Source organism: Agelaius phoeniceus (assembly GCF_051311805.1).
Source record: "Agelaius phoeniceus isolate bAgePho1 chromosome W unlocalized genomic scaffold, bAgePho1.hap1 SUPER_W_unloc_1, whole genome shotgun sequence".
Classification (NCBI taxonomy): domain Eukaryota; kingdom Metazoa; phylum Chordata; class Aves; order Passeriformes; family Icteridae; genus Agelaius; species Agelaius phoeniceus.
In genome coordinates, this window is record NW_027509866.1 from 8,793,447 (window position 1) to 8,803,740 (window position 10,294).

The following is a 10,294-nucleotide window of genomic DNA, read 5'->3' on the forward strand; positions in this document are numbered from 1 at the left end:
ACTAAGTGAGGCCTGAACAGCAGGCCCTGAGCCCAAGGTGGCCTCTGGATGCACCTTCCAAGCAAAGGTTATCTTTGTATCTGCTTTCTGATGAAATGTGCACGGTCATTAGCACTGTGATAGATGTAGCCACTCATTAGTGAAACATGTATTGACCTTTGTGTATTTAGAAGCCATACCAGGCCATGAAATCTGACATCTGGCCTTGTTTGGGGCTGAATGGTCAAAGTCACCTCCCTTGGTTCCTCCTGGGGCCCTGGCCAGGCTTTGGGAGGGAGCCAAGAGGAGGATGAAGCCAGATGTTGCCACACTAGCAGTGCTGTCAGTTTGTCCATTCAGCACTGTCAGAGCTGGGCCCTCTCCCAGCGGGGTTGGAGCCTCACCTGTGGCTGGAGGCACCTGCAGGAATTGCCAGTGCCCAGGAGTGGCTCTGCAGCCCTTGGCTGTGACAGCTTCCCCAGCTGCTGTGTGGGTCTGGGGGATGGTAAAGGCTGAGGGTAACTGGGGCTGGATCTTTCTCAATCACTGCAGGCAATCTTTGGTGGGGATGGTTGGGTGCATTGCTGAGCTGCTCCTGTTGTGATTCTTTGCTGCTCTGAGCTGCAGGAAATGACACTGATTCCTTCAGTTGTTGTCTGTGTCTTTGGTGCTGACTTTGCCCACTGGTAAAACAAAACTGGCCCAGTCTGGCCAGATCCCAACAAAATGTCCCTTGTTCAGTGTAAATGTGAGGAATCAGTGCCATCAGAAATTCCCAGATGGGAAGCCCTTCCCTGGAGTTCCCTGGCTCTGGAGTGGGCTGAGGTCGGAGCCCCATGGGAGCAGTGGGGCAGTCAGGTAAAAGAGGCTGCACCCCTGGATGGCTTCAAATGCATCCAAAAATTGCACATGGAAAAGGAAAAGAACTTGTGGGTTTGGGAAGACGGGGGTGAACTTTGTTAATGACACTTTGGAAACAGCACCAACAGAAGGAAGAATTGTTGTTGTCACTCCCACATGGAGTGACAGAAGGTTTCAATCTTGAGCTCAGGTTCATTTGTGCTAGTGATATAATTATAATGATAGTAGTAATAATAATAATAATAAATTAATCGTAATAATTATATATTATATAACACAATAATTTATATTTCTATCTATGTAATTAGAAATTGATACTATTAAATAAGGCTGACAGTACTAATATGTCAGCTTTAGCTGCTCACTGTGACACTAAATACTCTACAGAAAAGGACTGGCCAAGCCCCAAATGTCAGTGGTAAACTTTGTGAACTCTGTACAAGGCATAAAGGAGGAAGGGATGAAATTGGCTATTTCTATAGGATTTGCTGATACTGTGATGCAGAATGCTTTTTCTATTACTGTGAGAAATACAGTGATTAAGCCTGCAGGGTTTTTCATATCCCAGACAATCCACAAGCTGCAGCATTGGTTGAAAGGGTGAAGGGGTTGTTAAAAGAGCAGTTGAAAAAATGAGGAGATGGGAACCTGTCTCCATGGAGAACCCATCTCCCAGATGTGCTCCATGCCCTTAACAATGGCCCAATGGGGAAATGGAAACCCCTGGCTGTGCATGGCTGCCCCCAATTTACATTAATGAACTAAATCAATTATTAGAAGAAGTAAGAAGTGATGCTGTTAAAATATCCAATAGCACATCCTGCGAGCTCCAACAAACACAAATGGGGCTCTGCAAAACTGCACAGCCTTGGATTATCTGCTTGCCGGCCAGGGAGGATCCTGGGCTATTCCAGGACAGGAATGTTGCAGGAATGTCTATCAGTGCTGGGTTTGAGGTCCAACAATCAGGAATCACCTCAATAGAAAGATCAGTAGAAGACAGTCAGAAAGAAGAAAATTCCTCATGGTGGGATTGGCTCCCAAATTGGAGGCTGCTGTGAAGTGCATTCGTGGCAGTCACTGCAATCATTGCAGTGTGAGCACTTGGTGTGTTATGATTACATGTTAGAGTTGCTGTGACACCTTGTGCTGGAAATGGAGTTCTGGGACTTGTCTAAAAAGAGACACAGTCTCAAGGATAAAAGGGGCATTTGATAAAGGACAGAGAATAGCAACTAATTAGGGCTGTTTTAAAAGGAATGCAAATTGTAGCTCTGAGTAATGAACTTGAACAGCACTTAATTGAAGAACAAGAGGTGATGCCTTTATGCCTAATACCTAAATCTAAACTCTGTTATCCAAAGAATTGTTTTGAAGGTTGCAGTTCATCTGTAGGTCAAGGCATTGATTGAAGCACTGAGGCCTCACCAGGCCTGAACAACAGGCCCTGAGGCAAAGCTGAGCTCCAGATGAACCTTCCAACCAAAGGTTATATTTGTATCTGCTCATTAATGAATCATTATTAGCAATATAAGCTCTGTACATGTTCATTGGTGAAATATGGATTTACTTTTTTGTATTTGGAAACCAGAAAAGGCCCCATCTGACTTTGTTTGGGGCTGAATGGCCAAAGTCACCTCCCTTGGTTCCTCCTGGGGCCCTGGCCAGGCTTTGGGAGGAACCCAAGAGGAGGATGAAACCAGATGTTGCCACACTAGCAGTGCTGTCAGTTTGTCCATTCAGCACTGTCAGAGCTGGGCCCTCTCCCAGCGGGGTTGGAGCCTCACCTGTGGCTGGAGGCACCTGCAGGAATTGCCAGCGCCCAGGAGTGGCTCTGCAGCCCTTGGCTGTGACAGCTTCCCCAGCTGCTGTGTGGGTCTGGGGGATGGTAAAGGCTGAGGGTGACTGGGGCTGGATCTTTCTCAATCACTGCAGGCAATCTTTGGTGGGGATGGTTGGGTGCATTGCTGAGCTGCTCCTGTTGTGATTATTTTCTAATGATTATGTGCTTTGCTGAGCCTCTCCTACTGTATGTAATTTTTTGCAGACATACATTATATAAATTACACAATTCCTTCAGTTGGTGTCTGTGTCTTTGGTGCTGACCCTGCCCACTGGCATAACTGACCCTGTGGGCTCCATAGAACCAAGGGGACCCTTGTGACACTGCAGGGCCTCCTGTAACCAGGGGACCATGGTGATCCTGTGGGGCCTAATGGAACCAAGGGGCCATTGTGACACCGTGGGGCTCATGGAACCACAGATACCATTCTGACTCTGTGGGGACTCATGGGGACAAGGCTCCACTGTTTTCCCCTCCCTGCCCCTGCCCCAGCCCAGCAGAGCAGCAGAGTCAGGTCAGGCCCTGCAGCAGGAACTGGAGGCCCTGGAGGTCAGGGACAGCCACTCTGTGTCTGGGATGCTCAGCAGATGCTCAGCTCGGGCAGCTCCTGCAGCCCCAGGGCCAGCCCCGCTGCCCAGCCCAGCAGCAGAGTTGGCCCCGGGGCTCCTCAGGCAGCTCCTGCTGGCTCAGGGACAGGGCAGCCTCTTGCCAGGGCTCCTCTGCACCCCCACGGGCTCCTGCCCTGCTCCTGGCCCATGCCAGCTGCCCCCAGAGCCTTTCCCAGGGGAACACGTCTGTGCTGGCCCGAGCAGCCATTGCTGCAGCCCTGCCCTGCTGCCCAGAGCCCCGAGCTGGGGCTGCTGCTCTGCAGAGCACGGGGGCTGTGCTGCCCGGGGCCCTGGGCTGCCTCTGCTGGGCTCTGCTGCTCAGCCTGGGACACAGAGGCAGCTGAGGGTGCTCCTGCCCTGACCCCCTCCCACACGGGCTCTGCGGGGCCATGGAGGGGCTCAGAGGTGCCTGCCTTGTTCCAGGGCTGCCAGAGGGGCTCGGGGCTGCCCTGGATCCTCCTGGGGGAGATCCCTGAGGGGCAGAGGAGTCAGTGCCCAGACTCCTTTCCCTGTGCCTGCTGTGTCCCTGGGCTGCAGAGCTCTCCTGGCTCACAGCAGACATTCAGGCCTTGATCTCAGGGTGACCCTGTAGAGAGCTTTTTGGAGAATTGGTTAGCTGAGAAAGGACATTCCGATGTGATACCGATGGATAAGGGTAAGAGAAACAAGCTGGGAACTGAGCAACCGATGCCCAATTACTGATGAAGGTCACAGTGACCTTCTCTAAAACGGGAAGACGGGGGAGAAAATTGCTTGCCAGAAAATGTAGTTATCCCAAGGTAGAGAAATTAGAAGAATGTACACATAGAAGCAAAATAATTGTTAAGAGATAGAAGTAGGTGTGTTTGATCATAGTGTGCTTTAACCAATAATGAGCTCAGATTTTGCAATATGCATAAGCTTCATTAACACTAATATAAAAATGTGTAAGCTTTCAATAAACTTCGAGATTTGCTATTCATCGCATATGGTGTGTTGCATCTCTCCCGCCGTTACGACAAATGGTGACCCCGGACGTGTACCTTCGGGACTAGCCACGGTCGGAGGCGTAAAAGTCAAGTGCAGGTCCTTTCGCGGCTGGGGACGGCAAAAAACACCTCTGAAAAAGGAAGGTGTCCAGTGCCCCGGGTGAGCTCAGAGGAGTGCCCGGCTGCTACGTGCTGCCGGACCTGAACAGAGCCGCAAGAAGCGCGCAATCGTCGTTGAAATGGATAAAGACAGGCAAGCAGCATATGATTTATTTACTGACTTTTTAAGAGGGCGTCAGATTAGAGGGATAGATTTACAGAAAGAACTTCCTGGGTTGTTAGCTTATGGGTGTGCACAGGAGTTTTTTCATAATCCACATACAGTGCATGAATTGTTGGAATGGCGTATATTCGGGAATAAGCTGTGGCGTGCAATCATAGATGAGGATAAGACCGCGAGAGAATTGGGAAATTTATGGCGAGTCGTGCATGCTGAATTCTTGGAATACCAGGCAGAGGAAAGAGCTGCCCAGCAGACTAGTGCAGCCCGTGAAAGCAACAGGCGTTGCAGAGACTGGTTTGGGTCCCCGCCGATACAAACTCCTGCTCTAAAAAGCAGCTCCCTGCAGCTATCGGCTGCTGCCGCGGGCAGTAGCCCCCCTGCGCGTATTCCAGCCGTGCCGTCCGCGCCGCCTGCCCCGGTGTTAAACCCTGCACCGCCTCCGCCTCCTCCCGCTCCGGACCCGCACCCTCCGCCGCCCTGCCGCAGCGCACAGCCCGCAGCCGCCCCGCCGGAGAGGCTCGTGCCGGCCCCGGCCCTGGGCGACTCAGCAGCTGCAGCGCGGCCGCCTCCCGCTCCGCAGCCGCCAGCACCGCTCCGCAGCCGCCCCGTCCCCGAGCCGAGGGGGGGACGGCAGGACGGGCCTCCCGCACCCCGTGGAGCAGCGGGCTCCGGTGAGTCCGCCCGCCCCGCGGCTGCCCGCAGCTATCACCACTTCGGCTAAACCTGCCTTCAGCCCGCAACCGCCGGGAGCCTCAGAGTAGACCTAGCAACAGCAGCAGACAGTGACTTTAGTGACAAAAGTCCCAACGAGAGTAAAGAGACCACTCATTATTGATGGATTATCTGTGAGAGTTTTGCTTTTAAGACATTTCTCGGCTACAGTGTTAAGATTGTTTGTTTTATCTAGAATAATGGACGCTGGCTTGTAGGGGAGAGTTCTATTATGCTGTATATTCTTTTTCCACCTATGTGAATCGAGCAATGAACTGTTAGATGCACTTTGACCTTTGTTAAAGGGAACTAATCCAGCACAGCCTGTTCGTATAACCCCTGAACAGGCTGAGACACTGCAGCAGATATTAGACCGTGTTACACAAGGCAGTGTTCAGAGACGTGATTTTGATCTCCCTGTACAGCTGACAGTTTGGTGTAGACAAAAATTTTTACTGGGTGCACTTACTTAGCATAACAGAAAAACGGGGGAGACATGGGCCTTGGAATGGATATCTCCTCCACTTTAACAACCTAAAACCCTTTTTCAGAAAATTGAAATATTAACTGATTTGCTCAAAAAGGGTCGTGATAGGACAGTGGAGTTAGATTTAATGCCCAAAAAAGATCACTAAAGTCCTTATCGGATGCTATAACTGCTTACACAGATGCAAGAGGAAAATCCAAACAACTGTTACTCATTATATGTTTAGAAAACTGGACTGGATGTCATGTAACATTTAGAATTATAATTTAACCTGAATGTTAGTTTGCACAAAAAAAAACAACTCCCTCCAAACAACAAAAACAACAAAACTTTCACTCAAAACAGATACTAAAATATATAATAGACTTCCAACCATAATATTAATATTATTATTATTATTATTGTGGACAATTTTGATAAATAATTACCAAAAAGAATATATTCATCCCTACTGTTTAAGCATCAATTGACTTTTAAAACATAAAGCATAAACACTGATGTTTGAGGCCTAGAAAACATTCATTCTATTGTTTGAATAATGATTTCAGTCTACAGGAAAACTGTTGCTTAGCTTTTCCTGTAACATCGAACAAAGAGTATTTTGTACTTAGTTGTTATCCTTTTTCTTTGTCCAAGTGAGAACACAATATGTCATTTAAAATATTCTCTCATTTAATTTACATTTTAATCTGAAAGAGAATATGAGTTTAAAAAATCATACCACAGCATTAACGTCCCTTTGTACTTAGAAACATATTTCTTGTACCTGTTCAATTTAAAGCAAACCTGCAATACTCTAAGCACCTGACTCAACTTGTAACTTCTCCATCACTTCTTATATTTTTTCCCTCTGAAAATAACCAGTGTGAGCTGTAGCTTGTCTCACATGTGTTAAGTTCTTCACTGGCTTTGCATAAGGAGATTCACAAGCACATGAGTTATTCTACACTGCTTATTTGTCTTAAATATCCGATTTAAAACACATCATCTGATTTGTATTTCTTAATATTTTATAGGTGAGTTAGTTCTGAGTTATTTTTCTCTGTTTCTTGTGTTTAACCAAGATGCTGAAAGACTTTGTTGATACGTTAGACTTCACTGAAACAAAGGCTTCACACAGATCAGGCCTTGGTATTGATGGATGGCTCAAATCTTTAAACTTAAGATTATGGTTACGTTCACTTATTAAGGTTAGCATTGTAGTAGCTATTGTAGTTTTGCTGTTAGTATTAGTTTTGCCTTGTTTTTGTATATGCTTATAGAATATGGTGAGAAAGATGATAACTACTGCATTTAATCAAACTATGCTTGTTCAACAGAAAAACAGGGGAGATGTAGAGAGCTTTTTGGAGAATTGGTTAGCTGAGAAAGGACATTCCGATGTGATACCGATGGATAAGGGTAAGAGAAACAAGCTGGGAACTGAGCAACCGATGCCCAATTACTGATGAAGGTCACAGTGACCTTCTCTAAAACGGGAAGACGGGGGAGAAAATTGCTTGCCAGAAAATGTAGTTATCCCAAGGTAGAGAAATTAGAAGAATGTACACATAGAAGCAAAATAATTGTTAAGAGATAGAAGTAGGTGTGTTTGATCATAGTGTGCTTTAACCAATAATGAGCTCAGATTTTGCAATATGCATAAGCTTCATTAACACTAATATAAAAATGTGTAAGCTTTCAATAAACTTCGAGATTTGCTATTCATCGCATATGGTGTGTCGCATCTCTCCCGCCGTTACGACATGACCCCACCCTGGCCAGGCCTGTGCCCAGTGAGCTCCACTCCCTGCTGGTCCCTGGCACACTCTGTCCCTGCAGGTCCCCTGTGCTCTCCTGCAGCTCCCAAGGCCCTCCAGACAAACATTCCCCTGCCATCAGCCCTGGCACAAGCTGCAGAGCCCCAGGAAGGTTCAGCACAGACCATTCAGCATCTGATGGGCACTGGCCACCAACAAGCAAAACCTGACCCAGACCTGAGTCCCCTGAAGGCCCCAGTGAGACCCTGATCTCATCCCACTGAGCCCTGGGAGAACAAGGAACACAAGGAGCCTCTTGAGAGTCCTGAGAGTGACTCTGGAGGGGAGCAAAGCCTCCCTGCCCTGCCCTCAGGAGATGCCCTTTGCTGATGGAGCTGCTGTGCTGGAGCCCAGCTGTGTCCCAGCAGTGCCCATGGCCTGTCCCTGCCTGAGGTCACAGCAGGGACACGCAGCAGGACAGGGACCAAGCTGCCAGAGCACTCTGGCCTTGCACCCACAGCAGGGCTGGGGAGGGGAGTGTGGAGCTGGGGGGAGCAGATGAGCAAAGAGGCAGGGCCATTGTCCCTGGCCGTGCTACTGTGCTGGGAGCCCCTTCCCTCAGCCTCTGCTCACAGGCACTGCCCCTGCAGAGCCAGAGAAGGGCTGAGGAAATGCCTTGGACACACAAGTCAGGGCAGACATTGGTTTTTATTCAAATTCACAGGGATCAAGCCTCCTGAAACTCTTGGTGTTTCAAAAAAAAAGTAGATGTTCATGTAGAAATGCACAGTATAGTATTAAAGCATTTTATAAAAACATTATAACACTGGAAAAATAATAAGAAAAAGTCCCAATGAAAAAATGGACAAATAGGAAAAAATGGCCGAGAGATTGTAAAGAATTACATTCTGAAGGTTCTGAAGCAGAAAAGAGAGAGTTTATTGTTTCTGAAAAGATAAAGTCATCATTTTCCTCAGGGCATCCTTGAGCTCCTGGTTCCTCAGGCTGTAGATGAGGGGGTTCAGGACTGGAGCCACCACCGAGTACAGAACTGACAGGGCCAGATCCAGGGATGGGGAGGACATGGAGGGGGGCTTCAGGTGAGCAAATGTGGCAGTGCTGACGAACAGGGAGAGCACAGCCAGGTGAGGGAAGCAGGTGGAAAAGGCTTTGTGCCGTCCCTGCTCAGAGGGGATCCTCAGCACAGCCCTGAAGATCTGCACATAGGAGAAAACAATGAACACAAAACAACCCAAAAAAAGAAAAGCACTAAAAGCAAGAAGCCCAAATTCCCTCAGGTTTGTGCCTGAGCAGGAGAGCTTTAGGATCTGAGGAATTTCACAGAAGAACTGGCCCAAGGCATTGCCATGGCACAGGGGCAGGGAAAATGTATTGGCCGTGTGCAGCAGTGAATAGAGAAAGGCACTGGCCCAGGCAGCTGCTGCCATGTGGGCACAAGCTCTGCTGCCCAGGAGGGTCCCGTAGTGCAGGGGTTTGCAGATGGACACGTAGCGGTCGTAGCACATGATGGTCAGGAGGAAATACTCTGCTGAGATGAAGAACACAAAAAAAAATAGCTGTGCAGCACATCCAGTGTAGGAGATGTTCCTGGTGTCCCAGAGGGAATTGTGCATGGCTTTGGGGACAGTGGTGCAGATGGAGCCCAGGTCAGCGAGGGCCAGGTTGAGCAGGAAGAAGAACATGGGCGTGTGCAGGTGGTGGCCGCAGGCTACGGCGCTGATGATGAGGCCGTTGCCCAGGAGGGCAGCCAGGGAGATGCCCAGCAAGAGGCAGAAGTGCAGGAGCTGCAGCTGCTGCGTGTCTGCCAATGCCAGCAGGAGGAAGTGCCTGATGGAGCTGCTGTTGGACATTTCCTGTGATGCCTTGGCATGGGGATCTGTAAGAAAAGTAATCATGGAATAGTTGGGTTTGGAGAGGACTTGAAATATCCCAGCACATCCTGGGGCACTTTCCCCCCACTGACTGCCCAGGGCTCTGCTGCCTGGAGCTGTCCCTGCCAGCAGCTGCTTCCCTGTGCCCAGGGCTGGGCCCTGCCAGTGCTGCCAGAGCCCAGCCCAGCCCTGGGGGCTCAGCTCTGCCCTGCAGAGCCCTCCCAGCTCAGGCACTGCCCAGGGGCAGCTCTGGCTCTGCAGGCTCTGATAGAAACATGATAAAAACCTTGAGCTATTGGAAAAGTGACACTGATGCTGCCCCTAAGGGCTGATTTCTTTCACTGCCTGGTTTTGTAAGATCTGAGATAAAAAATTTCTCTACCTGAACTGAGGGATGATTATCTGTTTGCAATTTCCCATCCATGCAACCTAGAGCAGTAGATTAATAAAGCAGGATTTTCCCTTTTATTCAGGCCCTCCCTTGCTGTGCTCCCTGTATAATCTACTTGGAAATGTTCTGCAGTTCAATGCCATGCTGGGAGCAGTCCTGAACAATGCAGCATCCTCCCCACACAAGGAGAACACTCCCAAGCCTCACCAGCTTTCTCCCCCCAGCCAGATCTTGTCCCCCAGTGCTGGCAGCAGCTGCCAGGGCTGGCTGAGAGCTGTCCCTGGCAGGCAGCAGAGTCCCTGCCCCAGCACAGCGCCCTGGGCTGCAGGACCCTGCTCTGCAGGACAGCCCTGGGCACCCCGGGCTGCTCTGCACAAGAGACAAGCAGAGAATGTACTCACAGGCTCTGCAGGCATTGGCATGTTGCAGCTTGAGGAGATGGCTCCAGGAGCTGCAGCTGCATTGTCCTGCAGCCAGAGGTTCCTGTGCCAAGGGCTGGCAGTGATTGTGCCCCAGGCACTTCTCAGCCCCT

General features: G+C 49.4%; 1 protein-coding gene across 1 annotated transcript; it reads right to left on the reverse strand.

The window, feature by feature from the left end:
• Nucleotides 1-8,417: 8,417 nt before the first annotated feature.
• Nucleotides 8,418-9,350, reverse strand: LOC143692368 (olfactory receptor 14J1-like). Its single transcript, XM_077172603.1, has one exon. The coding sequence runs from the start codon at nucleotides 9,348-9,350 to the stop codon at nucleotides 8,418-8,420; it is 933 nt and encodes a 310-aa protein (XP_077028718.1).
• Between the last annotated feature and the right edge of the window lie 944 nt (nucleotides 9,351-10,294).

Bases quoted from the DNA above. Each gene is read 5' to 3' on its own strand.
- LOC143692368 (XM_077172603.1), bottom strand. From the start codon at position 9,350: ATGTCCAACAGCAGCTCCATCAGGCACTTCCTCCTGCTGGCATTGGCA.